Source organism: Silurus meridionalis, chromosome 3, assembly GCF_014805685.1.
Source record: "Silurus meridionalis isolate SWU-2019-XX chromosome 3, ASM1480568v1, whole genome shotgun sequence".
NCBI classification, from domain to species: Eukaryota; Metazoa; Chordata; class Actinopteri; order Siluriformes; family Siluridae; genus Silurus; species Silurus meridionalis.
The window spans coordinates 12240423-12266201 of record NC_060886.1 but is presented as its reverse complement, the minus strand read 5'-3'; the positions used below and the strand labels follow the sequence as shown (position 1 = coordinate 12266201).

General features: G+C 38.3%; 2 protein-coding genes across 3 annotated transcripts; both read right to left on the bottom strand.

The window, feature by feature from the left end:
* Positions 1 to 3626: 3626 nt before the first annotated feature.
* Positions 3627 to 20105, bottom strand: lats2 (large tumor suppressor kinase 2). Of its 2 annotated transcripts, XM_046845180.1 has the most exons (9): positions 19891 to 20105; positions 16714 to 16839; positions 15846 to 16598; positions 10048 to 10180; positions 8390 to 9927; positions 7682 to 8264; positions 7395 to 7577; positions 7204 to 7310; positions 3627 to 6772 (listed from the first exon to the last, which is right to left on the bottom strand). In XM_046845180.1, the coding sequence occupies exons 3-9, from the start codon at positions 16200 to 16202 to the stop codon at positions 6233 to 6235; spliced, it is 3441 nt and encodes a 1146-aa protein (XP_046701136.1). In that variant the 5' UTR covers positions 16203 to 16598; positions 16714 to 16839; positions 19891 to 20105; the 3' UTR covers positions 3627 to 6232. The 2 variants fall into 2 exon arrangements, with proteins under 2 accessions (XP_046701136.1, XP_046701134.1); XM_046845178.1 differs by lacking the exon at positions 16714 to 16839.
* Positions 20106 to 23466: 3361 nt separating this feature from the next.
* On the bottom strand, positions 23467 to 25721 carry LOC124383076. Its single transcript, XM_046845446.1, has 2 exons — positions 25353 to 25721; positions 23467 to 25156 (listed from the first exon to the last, which is right to left on the bottom strand). Exons 1-2 carry the CDS (start codon positions 25528 to 25530, stop codon positions 23835 to 23837), a joined length of 1500 nt encoding a protein of 499 aa, XP_046701402.1. The 5' UTR covers positions 25531 to 25721; the 3' UTR covers positions 23467 to 23834.
* Positions 25722 to 25779: the final 58 nt, after the last annotated feature.

Genomic DNA, 25779 nt, shown 5'->3' with positions numbered 1-25779 from the left:
AAATCGCACCCTGTTTGCCGATATCGTTTAAAATTCGTACAGACGTTTAGGGCTATGGCTCGAACATGCCTACAGAGTTTCGTTTTGATCAGCCTTCGTTAACCTTGTGTAATAGGTGCCCAAATGTCATTGGTGACAAATGTCCTCCTAAGAGACTGGCCAGAGACTCTACATGCCAAGTTTCAAGTCAATTGGACGAACAGTTGTGTAGTTATAGCAGTTTATATTTGTTTTCTTTGTTCAACACCACCACGGTGGCAAGACTATGCATTTTTTTTTACCACAAATTGAGCACATAGATTCATATACCAAGCTTCTTTTAGATATCTCATTCCGTTCATGAGTCATTGCCATTTTTGTCAAAGCAGCCAAGCCTACTTTGAAAATTTTTGGCAACCCTTTAAACACTAAAAAAGAAATACAACTTTTTTTTAAATAATTATTGATAGGCTCTGTCCAGCGAACATTTCTGCACTACTTTGGTTCCGTTCAGATGAAAAACCTAGGACTAGTTTGTAAAAGGTGTTTTTTTAACATAATTAAGATTAATTAATAAAGGATTTGATTAAGAGCAGTGGTCCTTGATGCAAAGTTGCTCAACACAAGGTCATATCTCAACATATCAAACCATATGAAAATTTAGTGTATGTTTGAAAATTTGTGCAATATACAACCTTTTATAGACTTGAAAAAACACGATATCGCCCCCTAGTGGCCGATTTCGCTCAAAATACTTACAGACTTTTAGGGCCATGGGTCAAACATGACTACTGAGTTTCATTTTGCAGTTAACCTCGTCTAACAGGTGCTCAAATTCATTGGCAGATGGTGACAATGTTTTTAAGGTACGCAAATGAGGTCCAAGTTTCAGGTCAATTGGACAAACAGTTGCATAGTTATAGCCATTTTTCCTTTTTTGTTTAGCACCACCAAGTGGCAAAGCTACACTTTTTTAAACCAAAGATTGAGCAGATGGATTCATATACCAAGTATCATGAAGATATCTTATTCCGTTCATGAGTTATAGCCATTTTTGTAATAGTGGCCTTGCCTACTTCGAACGTTTTTCCAAGCCTTTGTGATGGTGAGTTAAAATGTAAAAGTTTTTTTGATATTATTAACAAACCCTGTCTACACTGTGATACACTAGTTCGTAGAGCAAATATGTCAATAGACATTTTCCTTGTTTTGACCCAACGATTCCAAGCATCTGAAAGTTTTAAATCAACGATAAATCTTCTACGAGCTATGACCAAAAATGTGTAAAATTAGTTTTTTTCGACTGTAGTGCCCCCTTTGACCAACTGGGTGATACTTTGTCCCCAGATTGAGCTCTACCATCTTAAATTAATACTTTTCAAGTTTTTAATTCTCTACTAAACATGGGCATGGACAAATATGGATGCTTTGTGCAAATGTATGTTTATAATTAGTACTCAACATAAAGCATGAAGACAAAAATGTTTTGTAAAAATGTTTCCACTTGTGAGGCAAGTATTCACTAAAATTTAGATTGTTTTAACTGTCTGTCATTGAAAAGAGATGACAGAGAGCGCACCCTGTCTGTTCTCTTTACAAATGCACAGTGTTTTATATATATATATATATATATATATATATATATATATATATATATATATATATATATATATATATTATATTGTATAGACCTTTTACAGATTCAAATAATGTATTTCTCTTATCTGTTAGATCAAAAAAGAGAGAGAAATTTAAGTTTGTTTCTGCTTTATGAGAAAAAAAATGCTACAAAACATGCCGCCACATTTATCGACCCCCAGATGGTTAATTGTGTGCATCATGGCGGATTTTGGTGCTGATTTGAGACTTGGCATGTCAGTAAAACAAATGTTTACTGATTACAATTATATATTTCGGTGGAGTTTTTTTTTTATCTGAGAAAGAAAGGACGTTGTGAATAAACATGTGCTTCGCTTGAAAATTTTGCCTCTTTTATTTATTTATTTATTTATTTATTTATTTATTTATTTATTTATTTATATCTTTAATAAAAATGGTCAAACAGAAATGCATGCTGCATCAATCGAGCGTTAATAAAATTAGTGCCGTTAGAATCAATTTGTGTTAACCTGTAATTTTGATAGCCCTAATTAATATATTAATACAAAAAACTAATTTCACATTTTGGTAATTGTTAAATGTATCCAGGCTGAACATCCACGATATGGAACACAAGCAGAGAAAAGATGGCCATCAGGAATGTGTACGTCTGTGAAACCCAGGAGGATACACCAATGGAACAAAAAAAACGTCACGCAATGAGAAGAAAAATATTGACATCAAATTGATTAAAACTAAAGTAATGAGTCTGGTTTGAAAATGTAATGAGTGAAAGTAAAAATATGTCCGAAAAATAAATATTGTAGAAAAATGTACTTTAGTTCAGTAACTTAAGTTATTTGTACTTAATTACTTCCCACCTCTGGTCTGCACGATCAGTTTTAGGGCAGAATCTTCTTCTTCTTTCGGGGGTGTGGTCGCCACAGCAAATTATCCGTCTCCATACTACTCTGTTCTCTACATCTGCGTCTTTCAAAACAACTTCCTTCACCACATCCATGAACCTCTTCTTTGGCCTTCCTTTTTTCTTCCTCCTTCCTGGTGGCTCCAGCCTCAGCATTCTCCTACCGATATACCTCATGTCCCTCCTCTGCACATGTCCAAATAATCTCAATCGGGCTTCTCTCACTTTGTCCCCAAAACGTCCTACATGCGCTGTCCCTCTAAAAAACTTGTTTATAATCTTGTCTATCCTCGTCACTCCATAAGAAAATCTCAACATCTTCAAATCTCCACTTCCTGTCTTAGTCAATGCCACTGTCTCTAAACCATACAACATCGCAGGTCTCACCACAGTCCTATAAACTTTCCTTTTTACTCTTGCAGATATCCTTCTATCACAAATCTCTCCTGCACCTCTTCTCCACCCTGCCTGCACTCTTTTCTTCACTTCTCCAACACACTCTCCATTACTTTACACTGCTGACCCCAGGTACCTAAACTTCTCCACCGCCTCTTCTCCCTGCAACTGCACCCCTCCACTGCTCTCCCTCTCATTCACACACATGTACTCTGTCTTACTCCTACTGACTTTCATTCCCCTTCTCTCCAGCGCATACCTTCACCTCTCCAGGCTCTTCTCAACCTGCTCCCTACTCTCACCATGAATTACCGCAAACATCATAGTCCATGGAGACTCCTGTCTGACCTCATCCTTCAACCTGTCCATCACCACTGCAAACAGGAAAGGGCTCAGAGCCGATCCTTGATGTAATTTACAGTTTCCGAAACCACGGAAACTGGACAGTTAAGAACAGTTTCCATGATTAAAAACAAGGATTACCAGGTCTTTGTCTGATCTGATAGAATCAGATACTTGTTTTTTCTGACAGAAGTAGACTATGGTTTAGTCTTCTGCTGTTGGGTATTGGTATGATTTTATGCATTGTGCTGCTGCATGCATATGTTTCACTTTAAATGAACTCCAATATAATTGTAAAGATTTTGTCTATTATGTAAAAGAAAAAATAAATTTACAATGTTCAGGCTCTCCTGGTAAGCCCATTTTGAGAAACAATGACGACAACAGGGTTTATTTATTTTATTTAATTTAGGAATATACATTTACACATGGTAGAACAGTGAAAGCATATTTACCAATTTCTTGGTTCATACATGTATGCAAAAAGATATTAATCCAAATATTTACTGTCTGTAATACTGAAGACATAGTAGTTCAGAAGTTAGCTCAGAAAAAAAAGAAAAAAAGAATAAAGATACAAAAAATATGTATATCTGTATATATATATATATATATATATATATATATATATATATATATATATATATATATAAAATAGTAGCTGTATTACATAATACATTAAGGAAGATCACAGAAGTCGAAAAAAAAGTCCCACCTGACTCAAGCACTGAAATACAAAAGGCACACAACAGTCCAATATCAGTTATTCTTAACCAAAGATTGTCAGTCAGCACTCTCATAAGTGAAATACAGAAAATTCATCCAAAAAAAAAAACAAAACCAAAAACACTCTCACATGACACTCAAACTACTGTATAAAATCTGATTACTGAAATCTGAGTCTTCATTGTGATTAATATGAGTCAGCAGAAATGTCTGACAAATTTACTATATTTTATGTCTCACTGGGATTAATGTTGAAGTATATAAATGTGTGTGTGAGTATAAACTCAACATTAAATAATAAAATGTATTAAATGCAATACATTTTGATATAGATGTTCATTATTCCTTTAAATATCAGTTGTGATTGAATTTGAACTACTTATGAGATGCCATAATGGTAAATTTAATTAAGGTCTTTCAGTCAGGTGTCCTATGTCAAGTTTAAAACACCAGCTTACAAAATGTTTTAATGATTGTCAATTAGCATAAAATATATCGTATTTATACAGTTACTTATCGATAATTCTTAAAATCACAAGAAAGTGACTCAATTCAGCTGACTCAGCAATTCAGTTCAATACAATTACTTCCATGTCATCACACTTAAGAAACAGGCATATCAAAGTCAATCAAATCCACACTGTCTTGGTATGTCTAACATATAACACATTTTCAATCCAAACTTTATTTTCTACTTTCCCACTTTCTCCTGAACACCCTTTCCCAAACATTTAGGACCAGCCTGAGTGAAGGGGAAAAGCATGTTTTCATCTCCTTCTTAAATACTGATCAGCATGTGGTGGACACACCCACACATTCATTAGAAGGCACACAGTTTGTCACATCTTGTGTCAATAACACCGACAACCAACAGCATGCTTTTTACAAAGGTGAAAAAAAGAAAGAAAGGCATTTATGAAAATATGTTGATAATGTTACATTAATAACAAAGAGCAGCACTGGGTCAGGTATCTATAATGGGGGGAGGGGGAGGATTCTAAAAGCTAAAAATATTTTTTTTACCTTTACATAATATATATCGGAACTGATTTAAAAAAGCTGTTTGTGTGATTAGAAAATTACATAATATATTTTTTTATTGCACATAGTAATCCCATACAATTATATTCTTCTGACACTTTTTCTCTTAACATGTTTACTACTATGTTATTAGATATTGATTATATTTTAGTCAGAGACTTCATTGTTGACACTGTACAATGTATGTGTGTGGTACAATTATAAAAAAAAAAGGCCAAATGTAAATATTTTTGGGTACTACTATTGCCAGGGAAGCTACATAAAGATGATGATTAAAAGTAAGTCCTGATTGTTAAAACTCCTTATTGAGCAGAACATATCCATATATCTCTATATATCGATATTCAGCAGAATATGCCTAGGTGCTAACATTAAAGCAGTGTGGAAGGTAAAGTATCAACTAAGTAACTGTTACTCCTTAAAGAATTGTGTTGCATGAATCGTTACAGATAAATGACCAGCTGGTACAATAACCTTGTAACTGTGAAAGCTTTGAGGTGCAGGTATATGCAACACATATATGGGACAAATAAGTCTCGTTTTTTTTCCTCTCCAGGTTGAGCGTTATTTTGTGTTCTTGAAATCACTAGGAGGCATTGTAAAGTCACAAACAGGAAAACAACCTGAGCCATATCTTCACATAGGTACATTTTCTTCTGTTTGTTGTATAAGCCCTTCAGCGTTTAAAATGAGTCCATGATCTACCAGTCATGGCAGACTCACTTTAGTGTCTCTACAGATACTTGCAGAAGGAACAACATCTGAGAGCTTTTGGGCCCATATATTCTTAGGGAAGAAGGAGTTTGATTAAGTTGTGTGGTCATGTGACACACAAATAACACCACCAGCTCTGGTTCAGCCCTGCACTGGGTCCAGTGACCATAATCACAGTTATTCACCTGGAATTAGGAATTGATGTGTCACCTTCACTGGCAAAGCAACTTCCAAAGACACATCAGATCAGTCTCAGTCTATTGGTCCCAGATTGCAGTTTCCATCAGATGTATATATGTGAACGGGCAAAATATTCTGCACAATAATATTAGAGTAATAAAATACATTTCACATAGCAACATTTTTCTCTTTCTTTGACCATACCTCCTTAATTCCCTTCTCTCCTTTTCATGCAAACTTTAAAAAGACTAATGTCATGTCTATTGTTTGTTATTTAATAAAAGCCATACTGGAGAAGCTAATTCAGCAAGTGAACTCATTCCCTATGTCTCACACATACACAGGCTCACAACCCTCTCCTTGCTCTTCTTCTCCCCCCTCCACTTCTTCCTCATCCTCTTCCTCCTCGAGCCCCAAGCTGCTAGCTCCACTACTGCTGGGAGGCCCATGTGTTTCTTCGAGGGGCTTGGGGTAACGGAAAGGACAGCCGTTATCGTCAAAGAATCTGCGGAAGGTGAACTCATAGAAGGCGTGTTCAGGGTGTTTGCTATTTGGGGAGCAAAGGGTATCCCAAGCGCGAGTGCTGTCTCCACTGTCACTCCATGCCCCTGGACCACCTTCTTCTTCCACTGGATCAAAGTTGGAAGTGTCCATTGGATGAGCAATTTTAGGCCGGTATGGAGCAGGCTGAGTGCGAAGGTTGCTGGAGAAATCCACCTGAGCGAAGAAAGGGTGGGCCTTTATCTCACCAGCACCATTTCCTCCCAGACGCTCTTCTGCCGAACAGCACAGACGTCCTATGATGTCAATGGCCTCGGGGCTCAGCTTGACTTGTGGAGGCACCTGCAGTGTGTTCTCCCAGTTTATCACCTGAGAAAAGTAAGAAACCATGTCTTGTTAAGTGAATCCTGATATCTAGGCTTTGAGAAAAACATTATTAAAGTGCCATCAATCTTCAACAGATTGAAATGAACACATGAATATTGTTTGGCTGTGTAAAGCACACTGAGTGCTGATAAAGATCACTGCTGCTCTGAGACAAGATTTGTATTTGTTAAGGCTATTCTGTGCATTTCACATTTTTTGGTGAATACGTCTAGAAAGTTGTCTAGCAGGCTAGAATTACAAAAACCTTACTGAGATGAGTGAAGAAATGTAGTGTAGTAGGACACTTTCTGATGTTTAAATTTGAATCAAATATTTTTGGACAAATATAATTAAGAAATAACCAAACGGACTGCATGTAAATTAAGCTGTCTTTTTAACGAAATCACAATTTCATTACAGAAACATATCCTGACCTTGAGCTGTGTTTCCGTAGGGGTTGGCGCAAGGAATGGAGGCTGGCCTACTAGCATCTCAAATAGAATCACTCCCACACTCCACCAGTCACACAGCTGAGTGTATCCTGCAAACAATACCATAATAAGTGGATAATATTTCTGCATAGGCCATTTTTTATATACTTTTCTACTTTTGGTTCACGCTTTACCTTTCCGCAATAGCACTTCAGGGGCAATGTAGTTGGGAGTACCCACTAGGGAGTGTGCAAGGCAGCGCTGATGTTGACGGTTTGTCCGTTGTTCCAGTGTTATTAACCGGTCACCACAGTGACAGTTAGACACATCATCCCAGAAGTCACTGGGTTCCATACTATCCTGGCGAATGTGGTTCCCTGTTAATGTTATGTGTGAAAAAGAAAGAAGATAAAACGATTGATGAAAACAGAGTTCTCTGTAGGAATTTAGCACATATCACGAATGTTTTACATCTACTAACCTTTCTGATAATACTTTGAGTTATGTGTCCAGCGGAACCCTGTGCACAAGCCAAAATCTGTAAGCTTGATGTGTCCATCAAGGTCAATAAGGATATTATCAGGTTTGATGTCCCTGTGGATAAAACCCATCTTATGCACACTCTCGATAGCAAGAGTCAGTTCTGCCACATAGAACCTGGCTAATGGCTCAGGGAAAACCCCCATACGAATCAGCAGGCTCATCATATCTCCTCCAGGAATGTAGTCCATAACAAAATATAGACTGTCACGATCCTGAAATGAGTAGTACAGTCGAACTACCCATTCATTATCAGCCTCTGAAAGGATGTCCCTTTCTGCTTTAACATGAGCCACCTGGTTACGGTTTAGGACGTCTTTTTTTCTGAGAGTCTTCATGGCATACAGAGCTTCTGTGTCCACCTTACGGGTCAGACACACCTCTCCAAAGGCCCCGATTCCAAGTGTTTTAATTTTCACAAACATAGATTTTTCCATCTTGGCACGTCGTAATCGATTGTAGTTGGACTCCTTCTGGTTCAACATCTTTCTCATCTGTTCCTGCTCTGCTTCTGACAGACCAGCCTGGGGGAGAGGTGGAGGATCAGTCGGAGGTGAAATTGAGGAGAAGACAAAGGATGATTTAAAAAAATGGGTTGTGTAAAATAGGATTTGAACAAATAATATACGGTAAATATAGAAATTCTTACCTTAGACATCTCTTGCTCCAGCTGCAATCTGCGATTTAATTTTTGCTGGTAGGTCTTCATAACATTTTCTATATGCTGCTCCATGTAGAATTTAAAAGCAAAGGGAGAATAGCTCTTGATGCGTGACTCCCTTTTTTCTTCATCACGTGCATTCTTCCGCACTGGTACTGGTGAAGTCTGAATCTGCTTCTTATCCTTTACAGTTTTCTCCCCTTTTCCTGGCTTTGCTTTGTCTTTGGTGGCACGCTCTTCTGGCTTTCCTGCTGGGGCAGTTGGGACAGGCCTACCCTGGGTACTGTGGTCTGGAGCACTAGCTATGCCTCCAGCCTCCAAGGGTGTGGTTTCCTGTACAACCGTGGCTCCAGACATAAGCAGCGTTTTGGGGTATGGAGGTGGCGGACACCGGGGCTCCTGGGAGGATTCCAAGGTAAAACTTTCATCTGGCAAGTATCCATGAGTCTCAGGAGTATCCTGGCCCTGTGCAGCTAACCAGCCTGGGTGGCATGGTCCAACTGCCGTTTTTGGCTCTGGTCTCATCACTCTCATACTCTTCACAGGCTGCTGGATTGGAGGAGAGGTCACTGCAGTGATGGTGTTGGAAGGCCCCATTCCAGCCTCCTGTTTGCTAGATACATTAGTTGCAGGGGGCATTGCTTGTCTTACATTTACCTTTTGGTGATTGTTAAAAGAATTTGTCCTGCTGGGGACACGAACCTCTCCTCTGAAGGGTCCTTGTGGCTGCCTGGCTGGAGGTGTTGCCTCTGGGCCTTGAGCTCCAGCCCAGTGGGAGTCATATAAGTCAAGATTGAGGCTAGCCCTGGAAGGTGTGAGAAGACCTTGAGGAATATCTGAGAACTCGGGACCCATTGCAGCTGCTGCTCCTCCAGGAGAGCGTGACATCATGTGGACTTGGTGTGAAGTCGGGCTGGCCTGGCGGGGGTGTGAGTGAGGAGATAGGTAAAGGTTAGGAGGGTATCCACCACTATTTTGTCCTATAGCTCCTTTTCCTTGCATATTTACATAGTTGTCTGGTGCCAGAGGGGGCATTTTGTTCTGAAAAGAAGCACTCCGTTTAACACTATAGCTAGGGGGCTCCATCATATGAGGTCTGTAGTCATAATGAGGGGTGGGGCCCCCTGGTGGTTGGGACTGGATTTGCATGGGTGGACCAGACACACTGTAGCCCATCATAGCCTGATCCATACCCCCCGTGTAACCTTTCTGCTGAGAAGGACCAGAGGGGTAGATTGCGGTTCCTTGGGCATTCTGAGAAGTCATGGCTGGCGGATAGGCACCCATGCTGGGGGGTCGAGCCATGGGGTTCCCCATTGAAGGACCCTGTGCTGAGTTGGTAGGTGGCATCATGTATTTCATGACTGGTGGTCCACCCATATATGGATGTGATATCTCTCCCTCTGACCCATAGCCAGCTCCCTCATATAGCGGTGGTCCCATCTGGTGGTAAGGAGGCATAGCACTTTCATTGGAAGTCTCCATTGCTTGCCGGTGATCTACTGAATTGGCAATACCACCTTTGCCTTCAGAAGGTAGAAAGTTTTATTTAGTTCAGAGGGAGTTTACATAGAGAATAAGACTGATTTACAGCTCTGTTTTATTGTATTTTTAAAAAGCTTGTGCATGGTATACACTTCACCAACCTGGAGAAGTCTGTTTGATGACACGAACAATTTGCTCATTGCGAGGGTCAAGGTAGCCCATCTTACTGATGTAGTCTAATGCTGCCTCAATGTTACGACTGCCAGTTTGCTTCAATGCACGTATAGCCATTTCCTGTTATACAACAAAAAAAAGCATAGATTATGTTTGCATGCTTTTTTAAATTCGCATTCTTAGAATAAAGGACACCCACATACACCAGGCATGTGTAGAGGCATCGATGTAATTAAGGCTAGCCATACATTTCCCATATTTCACCACACTTGTTGAGACAAACAGGATCTTTTCCTCTCTCTCCTACACACACATGCAGACACACCAGGTCACAGACCAGCCTCATCCTGTGTCAGCACAGAAACAAAAGCTGGCAGCTCCTTAAACATAGGAAGGCATCATGCAGGCATTTAAAACTACAGAGTAGCCTGCAGTCATTCATTCTGTTGGTAGAGACTTGGAACTCTAAATTCAAAGATGATAAACACACATTTTATGCATTTTATGGCCATCTTATTTGCAGACATGCATTTGCAGATAGGTTCACTCCAGACATATGTACAGAGTAATAATTTGCCAGTTAAGTACTCTAAATAAAAACAACTGTACACAGCAACCCACACCTATATGAGGAAATCCCCCTGAATGGCATATGAGCTCATTCAGAAGACATTCTGTCCAAACCTCACTCTAGACAGACACAGTAAACTTTCTGTCTGACAATGCCTCTGGTGGTCAGAAATACTAATGCACATTGATATGGCAGAGTAAAAAAAAAAAGAAAAAAAGAAAGATAAAAAGATAAAAATACCTCTAAACAGCACTGGATTTCTTGTGGTCATGTAGTAGTAATGGTCAGTCATAACAGGCCTGGGTGCACAGGGCACACAGTCTGAAATGATACATATTTGATAGCCACAAAGCTCTAGATGCTCAAAGTGAAAGTTAGCACACCCTTGTTACTGTATGTGTGCCTGTGTTTGTGTCTGAATCTGTCTGTCTGTCTCTCTGTCTGTTTGTCTTCCCCATACAGGCACATGTGCAAGACAGGAAATAAAAAAGAGTCTGTGCTCATTGTTCTCAAAACTTCCGGGGTTTATGTGTTAAATTCCAGTACTGCTACTCAAAAAAAAGAGGTGTGCCATTGACCACACACACACACACACACACACACACACACACACACACACACACACACACACACACCCCAATTGATAAAAGGATTTTGTTTGACCCATTCCCGACCTCCACGGTCATGGTGACAGATGTTTAGGACGTCCCACAATCCAAGAGGAAAAATATTTGAGCTATGAGTAAAATGTCTGTACTTACTATCTATAAAGCCACACCTTTTTGTTTATTTTTGCTATATTCTTCTCGTATTCATAATCCATTGTACGTCTCACACTACGTAACATTTCTCACTTTGAAAAGGTCAAAGTACAGGGATGCAAGGTATAATCAAGCACAGAAAATACTCACATTATACATTTGGGATTAAAAAATAAAATATATAAAAAGTTGTTTCTTTTATTGAGCTTTATATCAAAGTTTTTCATCTCTTGGTGGAATAGCCACATTATGAGGTTTTGTTTTTGCCTAATTTCTGAAACACTTTCTCATCACTGGATCATCACTGTTCTGGCTACTTGTCAAATAATGTATATCCATACACTAACCAGAAGAAAAGTGCACAAGGATTTATTGAATCTGCCCAACTAACTGCATTCACATGTACTTCTTGGTGATTCTTGTCTCCACCTTATGTCTCAGAACAACAGAGAGTTAATGGCTCATCTTAACACACACATTCCTGACTGGGAAGAGCTAGCCTTTAACTAGTGGGAATATTTATAAAAACAAACTGTCTCCATGGCTGGAGTGACATAACAATTGCTGGCTACAATGCAGTAAGTCAGTGTTAAAGTGTTGCTTTTTTTCTTATGAGCTTTCACTTTGACCTAATTCTGAATAACATTCCTTCATAGACTGTGTAAATGAATGCCATATGGAGGACCCTTAGAAAGGGACACAGAAAGATGGACATCAGTAGTCCTTAGAAAGTTTCATCGCCTGTTTAATATGTTTATATAATGTTGTTCTTTCAGTAGTAATAAAAAGGATGCCAATTTCTGGTCAAACCTATAATGACTAAACACAGCACACTGCGATTAAAAGAATCTAAAAAAAAAAGTAAATAATTATGGGAACTTCCATATAAAAATGTGTTGTGGTTCTACTACGGTTATATAATGGTATCTGAATGTACCCTGGCATATACCATGGCATTCATCACCACAATTAAAAATGCATCAGGCTATTGTCAAGATCTTTCCACAAATACCACTGTATTTTTGAGGAGTGTAATTTTGTGTAATGCACATAGTACACAGTAAATCAGAACAGGCAGGGTTGCCATAAGGCAACCTGGATATTGATTCATTCTGACATTCCTGTAGACTGTATTATCATACTTATGTATATCAGTATGAAGGTGAAACCATACTAACAATATACAGATTGATATTTTGTCTATTTATTTTTCTGCTGTTATGTTTTGTTTGCTGAAGCCCTGCTACAGTTCTAATTTGTCCCCAAGTACATCACAATCTAGATGTCATCATGCAGAAATGTTATTACTAAACCCAAAAAAAAAAATTTTACCTATTGTTTTTCTGACCATGATACAATAATGCAATTTTTACATTTTTGCTATTACATTTGTACCCATATAAAAGCAGTATATGTTCCCATACTGAATTTGACAAAATATGGGATTTAAAGTGTCCTTCAACCCCTCCCTTCAGCCCCCTCCACTTCCCCCAACAAAACATTTCCTTTTTAAAGGTGATTATATAAGCAGCTGCAGCATTGCTGCGTAATTTGTAGAGCCTCGATAAATATCAGGCAAAAGTAGCCCACTGAAGGACCCAAGCCAGCCAGGACAATCATTACTTTTTTTTAATGTAGTGGGGGAATAAAATAAAAGTGAGTGGCATGGGCTTTGAAAACAAAAAACAAAAAAGAAAAATACCAAGTGATATACCAATGATGAATCATTACATAATAAACCGCTAATAATAATAATGAGACATGGTGAAATGTATTGTACTCTGTTGTAACAGCATAGCTGACAGTTCTTCAAGTCAGGACATTGCCATTCACTAATGAAACTAAAAACATTATAAAAAGAAAAATAATAATAATAAAAATGTGTATACTTTAGTATAAAATTGCAATATGTAATGGCTTGCTGAAAACATAAACAATAAAAAAAATCGGTTATATTCAAGGAATCTGTTTTGTCAGGCGAATATGTGAAATGCACTGGAAAAACTGTTCCACCCAGCTGCTATTGAATGGACACGCTTCCTCTTTATGTTCATAATAGTTCAGTCTTACGGGTGTTTTATCAATACATTGTAACTAATATTGGATGTAAGAAATAAACGCAGAATATCTGAGTGTTATTCAATGACCAGACAGTAAATGAGTCAGTCCAGACTCTCAGAATGTATGTATACTTAGAAATATTTTTATATATAAATTGTTTTTGAGCCAAATCGATCCTGAAATAATATGCCATACCAGCAGTGTATATGGTTAATAAAAGGAAATACTGTATGTATATTTACGGATTAATGTAAACAAGAATAAACCAGTAGTAGTAGCAATTAATCAAATAGCTTGGGATTTCCATTTTTTTACTGTGATCATACAATCCAACACATTCTGTCACAAAGATAAGATAAGATAAAACTTTATTAATCCTGAAGGAAATTATTGTACCAGAGACTGCTCTAGCAAAAGAATGCAAACACCTAATAGTATTGCACATTACATTAAACAGTGTTATACTGGTGTAAAAATGATTACAAACTTATGTCTAATCTATTTTTAGTTTTATAACCCAAAAACTGACTCGATGTTTTTTCAAAAATAGACAATTTTCATTATAAATAAGGATATAGAAAGTAGATTATGTATCAAATCAAGGTTGTGGTTGGTACCAAAAAGAGTCATGAATATATCCAGACAACTTCATTCAGACTACGGTCCTTTTGATAAAATGGTTTAGCTCCCAGAAAGCAGGAAAAAAATAACAACAATAACCAAAAAAGCCCAGTTCCATTTTGCATTTAACCATACCCTAAAGCCTGTGACAGAGGCAGCTCAGGCTCCCTCAGGCTAGGCCTCATAATTCCACTGTGCGGTGGTGGATTTCTCAGTGGTGTTGTGCATGGGCTTGAGCATAGCATTCCTCACATGCCTAACAATCATAGAGCTGCTCTCAGGCCTGTAGCTGAGGGTCTATTCCAGATAGTGTGATATACAGCATAAAGTAGAGCAAAAACTTAAGTGCAGAGGCCCAGGATCTATACTAACATATTGTGGATGTACTAGTTAAAACGGGAAAATAGAACACTGGTTCGGTTAGGTCTAGTAAAAGGACCACTAAAAGTCATATCATATGTAAATAGTCATTCGGCCCAAAGGTCTGTGAATGCCTTTGGTGTGCAAATGTTTTTTTTTTTCCCCTTATCAAAAGAATTCCTTGACCTCATCTTTTTTCTGTAGCTGGCATGTTCCACAGGACCCTCAAAGACAAGGAATTTCAGGTTGTGAAACTCATCTGCCATTTCAATGTCACTATATCAGATTCTGCAGCCACGTTTGTAAATTGTACCACAAGACTAAGGCGTACCTAAAGACATAATAGACATATAATAGGTACACCCAGCAATATGAAAGGATATATTCATTAAAAGACAATAACATTTGTTGCTTCTGGAATGCCATACATTGTGCACATTATTATACAATAATACCCTGGGAGCAGATCACTTTTTAAAAGACAGAAATTTCTGCTTTTCCCTTTCACTTACATAACCTGGTTTGCGTAGCCTATTTAACAAGCTATGAAATGAAAAAGATAATTATGTTTGTTGGCGATTAGTCGAATCGATTAGAAAAACAGGTCAGTGTCTTCTTTTGCTGGCTGTGGGTCAGTGTTTAACTATGCTGTTTATATGTCAGTGTCCCTATCCAAGTGAGTTGCGTTCTTTCGATCTTTATTGACAACCTTCAGAGGTTTTTTTTCTGAGAAATGCTCCCCACCACATTGCACTTTCCTTGGACTCGGACAGCTGTATAGCAATTATAGACAGCTACTATACCATTACTGCTACTATGCCAGTACAATACAGAAAAACATAACTCAGTGTACATCTGTAATAACACATGGGGAAACTCTGTGCTGTAAAGTCACTTTACAATTTTTCTATAGACACTGTTCCTCTGAATTACCAATAGGCTTTCTTCATGTTGTTTTGCTGGATGGCGGATATAATCATTATTTTTTCCCAAAAAACTGTCAGGGATCAACAAGAATATACTGTTAATATGAAAAATACCAATCTATTCTAAATAGTTTAATGAAATTTAATTTATCAGCAGTACAGTAGACAGCGGTCTTATTGTGCTTGAAACTTGAAATTAGTATAAGCCAATGAAATAAGAAAAATATGTAAATTTACACAATCATTAATGTTTGCATGAAACATTAATTAGCCTAAAAGTATATATAAGCTTAAGTATATATATGTGTATATATATATATATATATATATATATATATATATATATATATATATATATATATAGTGTTTTAATATGCATATTATTGCATATTATTATATAATATGCAAATTCTCACTGAAAAACACATGAGAAAGGAGAAGAAAGACAGTAGAGAGAAAGAGAAGAGAAGACAGAAGGACCATACCTGATCACACCCAGCTTTGACGAGCTCCTGCAGCATCTGCCTGTTTACGTCTCCACCTGGGTGTGAGGAGCTGGATCCTGGACCGGACTCGTTGGCAAAAGGCATGAGCGACCTGCGAATCTCTCGAAGGGCATTCTGGTAGTTGTTGAACTTCTGGGGTTGACGAAGTTGCTGCTGACGAGCAGCCTGGTCTTTACCTTTGCAGTCTCCCCCTCTGCTCCCTTCTCCTCGGGCACTGCCTCCATGCAGCGCCTGGCTCACCAGCTTAGCTGGCTGTTTTAGTCCTTCCTTAATTTCCTGGAGCCGTTGGCGTGTGTTGCCCACATACGGGGCTGCAGGGAAAGTTTTCGGCCGCATAGGTAGACCCACCCTAACCTATAGTGCGAACTCACAGACACCCCACCCCTGCACGCTGGCAAATTCACTTACTTACACATACCAATTCAACTGCAGAAGCAAAGAAAAAAAATTACAAAAATAAATTCACAGACCCTCTCTCTCTCTCACACACACACACACACACACACACACACACACACACACACACACACACACACACACCCCAAGGTTGAACTATGAATGGCAGCTAATGAAATGCCCCCACCCAGATCTACTCCTGTGTAAAGTTAGTAGATCTTCAAGGTCCTACTGGAGCGCATGGTTCTTTTAGGGGGTACAACCCCCCTCCTCCCCTAACATAAAAGGGGTTATGCATGTATGTTGCTTCCACTCCTGTCTGGTCTGCATCTTTGCCTGTGGAAACAATGGCATGAAGTGAGATAATGTCATTTGGACCATGGTTCAGTCTACAGTTTGATTCCTGCATTGCTACTTGCCATAAAATACCAGTGTGATCAAAAATTAGCACCTTGATACTGGTTTATTTCAAGCAACATCGACGACATTCCAGCACTGCGCTGATATTCTCCTGAGGCAGTGGACAGGACAAGGAGAAGAAGCACATGTCTTACTGACGCAAGTAAGGCTCTGTGTTCTAAACAGAGAATCTATTATTATTATTATTATCCATATTCAAATCTGGAATGTGCAACCAACCCAAAAACAACAATGCTGACCAAGATGATCTTTACAAATAAATTTGGTACAGGTTCAAGATTTTCAGGCCTGGTCTTCAGCCCTGGTCTTTATGCCACAGATGATCTTAGCATGTCCGACACTACAAAATCAGCGAGGTGACAGAATTCTTAGACAAAAACAGACACATAACCACATGCTCACTGGTATAGCCATAAGAATATTACTTGGCCATCCTTTTTTTAAATATCCTTTCCAGATTATTCCAGTGCCTCCTGAATAATATTGCTTCATATCTGGAAAAGGACATTTCTGGCCATGTGTTCACAAAAACAAACAAAAATTCCAACCACAAACAGATTTTCAATGTAAATATAATGCTGAACGCTCGATCATGCAATTGATGCAATTGCTCTCTAGAATCATTATCATCTTATGTCAAACTCTCATTTCTGGAATATTTATCCTATTTATCCTTTGAAGTAAACACATGAATAGCTACACATCACAAGAGTACCAACCCAGAGAAAACTAATAAATCAATATACATTAAAGTCTCATTGAAGAGAGCAATTAACTGCTAAAAACTCAAATGTACTGGCTGTTATGGTTCACTCTATGGTGCTGTTTGTCACAGGCTGTCAGCATAAAACCCGGCTCTATACTTAATCCTTTTACATCACTGAGCCTCGTTTTAAAGCTACAATTTGAGATGACATTGAATGGATTGCTTGCAAAACAAGCTTTAGGTAAACAATACAATCATACTAAATGACATTTTCCATGCATAAACACTACACAAACGTGGAATATATATTATATATAAGGTACCACAAGGATAAAAGTATTAAATAATGTATGTATGTGTCATATGCTGTGGAAACCTCATATTACTTTATTTAAATGTATTTAATTTACCCAAGCATATTGTTTGACATTGTGTCATACATTTTTGCTAGCAACTTTTGTAATTTAGAAACTTTAGTCTCAAAATTTTATGGGGGGAATTTTTGCACTAAGGTACTTTCTGCTCCTGGTTGCTGGCTGCTTCATTAGCAGTGCCACAAACTATAGCCAGAACCTCTTCATCTAAATATTTGGATGTCTTTTATTAAGCTGTAGCTAGATCCTTTCACTCATTAAATAACATGTAATTATCACAATTATCACAAATCAATTATTATAATGAATTATAATTCATTTCAATTTGCTGTCATAGAAACTTTATTAAATGTATTCTAGGAAAACTATATCCCATATGGTATGCTGAATCTCAGATATAAACAGATTGCTAATTTTTCAATATTAAACCTACATAGCTATGAATAATATAATACATGTAGTTCTATGTATAAATGTCTTTCATGGCCAGTATCACTTCCATTTATTAATTTGTTTGTTTGTTTGTTATTCTCTTAACACCGCCAGCTTTCAAGACGTTTTTTAAATCAAGTTCCTCAGTTGTCTTAAACCAGAAAAGTCACATTTTTTTGAAGAATTCACGACAGATTAAAACAAGTCCATGAATAACAATTGGCTCAAATATATCACTACCTTATACTTACATCTGTATTGAATCTATTAATCCCATTTATTTCCAACAATAAAACAGTCAAGAAAAATGATTTGCTATACACTGTCCCTACAGCATGTGCGATCCAGATAAAATAAATAAGTTCCTGTTTATTCAATTAGATAAAATCATTCTACATTTTGCAGCTACAAAATCAAGATGTCTTATACACAAACAACATGAAGAAGATGTGTAAGAGAATTTGTTGAGATAAAAAGGCAAACTGCATGCATTAGACTGCTGGCTGAGCACTCAAGCGAGGGCTGGAAGAGACAACCTGCTGCACCATGTGACTGTTACCTGCCACTGGAGTTGAACACGTTCCAAATGCATTCATGTTTTAAAGGGTGATGTGTATCGCTATAATAGTTTTTTTCGGATGGCAGGGTCTGTTTGTCAAATTTTTACCTGGTGAACATCATAACACTTTTTTTTGCAGAACTGATAAAAAAAAAAAATGTAAAAAATAAATAAATCAAAAATCAAAAAGATTTTATATATATATATATATATATATATATATATATATATATATATATATATATATTATTATTATTATCAGTTATGCAAAAATAATAATAAAAATATATATATTTTTTGTATTATTTTGTTATTTTATTCAATTTTTTTAAAACAAAGTATTCTTATGTAAGATATTAGATATGCAGATATTAAATCAAATATGTTTATATTTATTAAATAAAATGTTATATTTTGCATGTTAAAAGAAAACAGAATTTTTTTTCTTTATTCAGGGTATATAAATTTGACAATTATAGATTCATAATAAATAGATATAAACACAATCTTATAGTTAAAATTATTATTTGATTATATTTTCTGTTGATTCATAATGTTGTTGATGATAATAATATTAATAATAATAATAATAATAATAAATTATATAAATACTAGCAAAGACAAGCATTTAATTAAACACAAAAAACTTTAACGGCTACATTATTGCGAAAATAAAAATAAAAACGGAAATATGTTCAGATCTGTTACTCTGGTGCTGCTGCCAAACTTTTTTTGTAATAAGAGATGCGATAAAATGGGAAAGCACTGAATTCTTTAGATTCTCAGGCACATCTGCACTAAACCCTGAGTGGTGTTACCGCTGCAGTCTGATACTGACAGTAGTTTTTACGGTGTAAGAGCAGAAAGCGAGTCTCAAGGCCTTTTCCTGCACACTTTCCTGGAGTTTGGAGGTGTTTGGAGGAGGAATGGAGCGAGAGGAACGCACACTGAGCTCTCGGCATTCCAGCGCAGCGTCTCGCGCTTCAGACCTTCTGCGGTCAGTGTGTCCGAACCCCCCAAACCCCAAAAGCAATCATTCACATCCACATCTACATCTACATCCACACTCCCACTCCCACTCCCACTGCCTTTTCCTTTCCCTGATCCCCCCGGAGAAAAGAGCTTCCAGCCACTTACCATGGAAAGAGTTCAGCGTTAAATCCCGCACTTCAGAAGATGTGTGCGCTTTTCCAAGAGTTTATTTCATTCACCGACAGCTTGTCCCGTTTAACAGTTACAGACAACAACTAACCCACACAAATACAGTTAGAATAACGCGAGGCTGTCCTCCATTTTCTCGTTACTCACGGCACAAGTAGAAATGCAGTACAAAGTTGGACACTTACTGCATTGTTAACATTCCACAGGAGTCACGTGATGCGCCCATGAACGTCAGCAGCGCACATAGTCCAGGGCGGGGCTTCCTCCATTTACAACCCCATTCTTATTACACACACACACACACACACACACAGATTCAACTTTCATTACCACTCTTCTATCATATATATATATATACACACACACACACACACACACACACACACACACACACACACACACACTTTTACATCATCTAATCTGAATTTTCTTTCTGTTTCTAAACTAGCAGTCTGTTTCTCTTTGGCCTGCATCTCAAACAAAATTAGAACAAAAAACGAAAGTTTGACAATTATGAATTCCCCTAAAGTGAAATAGGAGTCTCTTTTTTTCACTTTCCACAGTCCACACTGGCTTGTTCATTAGGGATCAACTTAAAATGCTAAGGAACAAACTAACAGGCCAAGCTGCTTTGAGACAATGACTTGCTTCTACCAATAAAAAATAATTGAAATAGAAGTTTTTTCCATCCATTAAATGATCTCATTGTTTACTTCTACATATAAAATATGCATTAAAATCTGCTGCGTTTGTTAAAATTGACCGTACCCCATTATGAGCTTTGAAGGCAGACAACCAAGGAAAGATAACAAAACTAAAATCATTTCCATTTGGTTTTACTACGCTGGATATATTCCTGTATTATTGCAATGCATTTAAATAAAAAATTGAGTCCACTAGTGAATATGCTTCTCTGTTTGCTATTACTAAGGTAATACTATATTTTCATTGCAAATATCAGCAAAAACTGATAAATCAAACAATAATTGTTGTTGGGTATATTCTTTGTCCACCTTTTGCTTGCAGCATGAACCCAAGCTGGAATCTACTCCAGAAGTTTGTGTAAAACCTCTATGATCCCTGTTACACCAAATCCATCAGTATCATAAAATTGAAGGGACGAGTCAAAAAATATCTGTCCTTCTGCACAAGGGGATTGACATTTTCTATAGAACAAATTTGCTTGAATTTAAGTAGTGGCCTTGAAAGTTAAATACTTGCTAACAAAGATATTGAACATTTCCTCTTGTGTTGCAATTCTTAGAATGTCTGTTTATTTCTCTGTTTTAAAAGAAAAAACAAGGTTTAAAGTGGTCTTCTATGAGCTAACAAACACATACATGGTTATTGTATGCATTACTGGATTGCAAAATCTGCACAACAGGACAACATTTCTAAGTGCACCATAGATATTTTCATAGCAGTCATATAGCTTAGCTGTATTAGCAAACGCAATGCTAATAATGTGCATTGGCTTTTAATTCCCAAACCAATTATATGCTAAACAAACTTATAGATACTATAAAAACAGTGTATTGGAGCCTATATAAGGAACAGCAATACGAATATTTCACTTTTAACTTGTTGATAAAGCAAAATGACATCTTAATATGATCGTGGTTTGTTTACATAAAACTGCAACAGCTTGATGCAAAAATCCATTTTCCACATATATTTATTCCAAATTAATAGCAGTTGCTGTATAGCCATTAAAAAGCAGAATTTATCAAATGTTTTTGCAGTTAGTCACAGTATTAAGTGACCTTCTTGACACGTATTTTTATTTTCTTGAAATGTATTTTATTAATGTAATTCATCCATTCACTATATACCACATGTAGGTGATTGTTCAAAGCCATAGAGTGTATTGAATCCTGAGATGTCAAAATCTTTGCTGGCTATAGCATATATATTCTTGAGATATGGTGAGATGCTTATTTAATAAGGGCTGTATGTGAAGTTGGACATTAAGGAAGGAGAAAAATATTTGTACCGATTGGCCAGGCAGAGAGACCGAGCTGGAAAGGATGTGCTGCAAGTTAGAGCAATACAGGTTGGAGATGGAAATGTGTTGACTAGTGAGGAGAGTGTGTTGAGAAGATGGAGGGAGTATTTTGAGCAGCTGATGAATGAGGAAAATGAGAGAGAGAGAAGGTTGGATTGTGTGGAGATGGTGAAGCAGGAAGTGGATAGGATTTAGTAAGGAGGAAGTGAGAGCAGCTATTAAGAGGATGAAGAGTGGAAAGTCGGTTGGACCAGATGACATACCGGTGGAAGCGTGGAGATGTTTAGGAGAGATGGCAGTGGGGTTTTGACCAGATTGTTTAACAGGATTTTGGAAGGTGAGAAGATGCCTGAGGAATGGAGAAAGAGTGTGCTGGTACCGATCTTTAAGCATAAAGGAGATGTGCAGACCTGCAGTAACTACAGGGGTATTAAGTTGATCAGTCACACCATGAAGTTATGGGAAAGAGTAGTGGAAGCCAGGCTGAGAGAAGAGGTGACCATCTGTGAGCAACAGTATGGTTTCATGCCGAGGAAGAGCACCACAGATGCCATATTTGCTTTGAGAATGTTGATGGAGAAGTATAGAGAAGGACAGAAGGAATTGCATTGTGTATTTGTGGATTTAGAGAAGGCGTACGACAGGGTGCCAAGAGAGGAGTTGTGGTACTGTATGAGGAAGTCAGGTGTGTCGGAGAAGTATGTAAGGGTGGTGCAGGACATGTATGAGGACAGTGTGACGGCAGTGAAGTGTGCAGTAGGAACGACAGATTGGTCTGACCCCCATATCTGTTTGCAGTGGTGCTGGACAGTTTGACGAACGAGGTCAGACAGGAGTTATGATGTTTGTGGATGATATTGTGGGGAATGAAAGTCAGTAGGAGTAGGACAGAGTACATGTGTGTGAATGAGAGGGAGGGCAGTGGAGTGGTGCGGTTGCAGGGAGAAGAGGTGGAGAAGGTGGAGGAGTTCTGGTACCTGTGGTCAACAGGAGAAAAATAGTGCAGGCAGGTTGCAGTGGGTGGAGAAGAGTGGCAGGAGTGATTTGTGATTGAAGAGTATCTGCAAAAGTGAAAGGGAAAGTTTATAGGACTGTGGTGAGACCTGTGATGTTGTATGGTTTAGAGACAGTGGCATTGAGTAAAAGACAGGAGGTGGAGCTGGAGGTAGCAGAGCTGAAGATGTTGAGGTTTTCGTTGGGAGTAACAACGATGGACAGGATTAGAAATTAGTTTATTAGAGGGAAAGCGCATGTAGGACGTTTTGGAGACATGGTGAGGGAGCCGAGATTGAGATGGTTTGGACATGTGCAGAGGAGGGAAATGGGGTATATCGGTAGAAGAATGCTGAGGATGGAGCCACAAGGAAAGAGAGAATAGAGAAAAAGAGAAAGGCCAAGGAGGAGGCTTATGGATGTGGTGAGGGAAGACATGCAAGACATTAACATTCTATGTTTAAATCAATGCTTCGAATAATACTTAAAAGATGGCATTAAACAGCTTGGTCCATGGGATGATTTAAATAACAATTCCGCAAATGCTGGAAAGGTGCTATGTACTAGTTGCATTTATTTCACAAATAAATAATAAATAATTGCTAACATATTCAGTGGCTGGTTTGAATATCAGGTGCTCAGCACATTGTTGTCAGAAGCTCTAGAGAATACATATTTTAACTGTGATGCATGTGCCAGCTGCTAAAGGTTCATAGATAGTTCACAGATAGTTGTTTGGATAGCTGACAAGCTAGGGTTTACATGCAGTGTGCAGTCTTGATGATAAAACTAGAGGCTCTACATGAACTGAAACAACTGAATGGCTACAATGTGTTTCCATACGCATATAAAGTCTATCAATTGTGATCCTTTGAGAAACATTGTGTATCCTCCTGATGCTTAATATATTCTACGATGCAAGTCATTCATGAGGAACAGCAGAAATACACAGGTTATTTAAGGCACATGCAACCTGTACCATCTTGTCAAAAGTGTTCACGCTGGTGCTACGATCTATAACTGTAAAAGCATTCTCCACTGGTCCAGCCAGCATAGAATATCTCCTTTTCACCATTTGTATTATCCGCTCCACATGCTTATGCACATTAACTCTTTGCGAGGCAGCCAGTGAAGGTTCATCTATTGTGTCAAGATTACTCTGTTCAGTTTCATGAAGTTCACTACGGGGAATCAGGATATCAGCTCTGTGAGCTCCCACCAAGTCCTTAATGCCAAAATCATGTTCAGCCAGAACCACATCTCCAGGCAGGAGCTTATGAAGGAGACCACAGCTCTCGACCAAGGTCTTATCGCTAATGTTACCAGGTGCTCCTCTGGAGACAAACATGACCGCCCCCTGTGGGGCAACACCAATCACGTATTTGAGCTCACTGCTAAAACCAGTTGCTCCTGAGCCATGATAATGCGTATCAATACTGACTGCTTTTTCAAGGGATACTGTAAAGCAGTCTATAATCACAGCGCAGTCTGGATGTGCACACTTCACCACTTCTGGCAAGTTTTTCCGGAGTTCCACTCTAGACGGCCAGAATATAGCAGTGGGTACCAGCGTGGTGAACATTATGTCGATGATTCGATGAACAGTCCTGGTTACTGTGGGGACTTTAACTCCAAAACGGTAAGCCAAGTCCTGATTCCTAAGATCAAGTCTGAGTCTCATTAAAGTCAAAAGTAATTGCTGGAACACTGAAAGCTTGGCATTTTTGTCCCCTTTCATATGCGGCACAAGAAGCCACATGACTGTTTCGAAGACAAAATAATTTGGTAATCCTGTGTAGAACTGAACCTTTTCTGGATCGTTCTTAAAAGATGCTTCATTGAGAGACATCTTCTCTATGGACTCCTTCAGTTTCATGTTCTCTTTTCTGAGCGCATTTACTTTGGCCTCATAAACAACAGATTTTGTGAAACAGATTCTTGTTGCCTCTTCTTGTTTGCTCTCGTTTTGACATCCTAAAACGATTTTTTCCATCACTTCATCTTTCCTTTCATCATCACTGTTCAGACAGGATGAAGTGCTTTTAGGCTCACCTTCACACTGATGGCCTTTAATTAAATGTCCCTGACCTTGTAGGAAAAGTAAAGCATTTGCAGCCTCAACTTGTGCTTCCTGTTTGTCACATGGCTCAAATGCATTGGCTTCTTTAATGTTTTGGGATAGTGCATCAGAAGAGAACACTGAAGGGACGTAGTCTGGAGATCTGGGATTCTTCACTTGCTTACCTGTGATGAAACAATGAAAATGATCAGCAAGTTCAGAGTAAAACAAAAATCAATAAAGAAACGTGCTGTGAGAAGACGTTTCATTCTGTCACGTGGATTGTACTTACACGTGATCAGTTATGAAATTCTGGATGACCGATCACCTGTGGATTGAGCATAGGTTAGACTGAGCAATAACTTACTTTCTAGAGACTACCTGAAATGAAGTGGTTACTGCAGAGTCTGCTGCCCTCGTTTGGCACCCAGCCCTTACGATTCACAGCAGCAATCCAGCGCTGCTTCCTCTCCGGATCGCGAGGAAACCTGTAGAAGGATAAAGCAGTACCGGGGGTGCTCCTGTTCCGACATCCTGCAACCACACACGTGTGAACCATATTAAACACACCAAAAACACACACAACTGAAAGTGAGAATATTTATATATTCCGACTCCCAAAATGTCGATGGGAGTTCTACTGTGGTCGTAATGTCAAACGGCCCTTTTTCCCCTACACAGTGTACTAAGGGGCAACACGAAGAGAGGAGCGGACTAGTGCACTACATGTCCACTAGGCCGCCATTTTTTAACTCAACCACAACTCGGACGACGCTGAGCTATGGAATCATCCGCTGGTGACATATAC

Bases quoted from the DNA above. Each gene is read 5' to 3' on its own strand.
- LOC124383076 (XM_046845446.1), bottom strand. From the start codon at position 25,530: ATGGTTCACACGTGTGTGGTTGCAGGATGTCGGAACAGGAGCACCCCC. The intron at 25,157-25,352 runs GTAGTCTCTAGA...GTTTCATCACAG, and splicing joins CAGTAACCACTTCATTTCAG to GTAAGCAAGTGAAGAATCCC.
- lats2 (XM_046845180.1), bottom strand. From the start codon at position 16,202: ATGCGGCCGAAAACTTTCCCTGCAGCCCCGTATGTGGGCAACACACGC. The intron at 10,181-15,845 runs GTATGGTCCTTC...GTTGTATAACAG, and splicing joins TCAAAGCTGGGTGTGATCAG to GAAATGGCTATACGTGCATT. The intron at 8,265-8,389 runs GTAAGAATTTCT...CCTCTCCCCCAG, and splicing joins TGGAGCAAGAGATGTCTAAG to GCTGGTCTGTCAGAAGCAGA.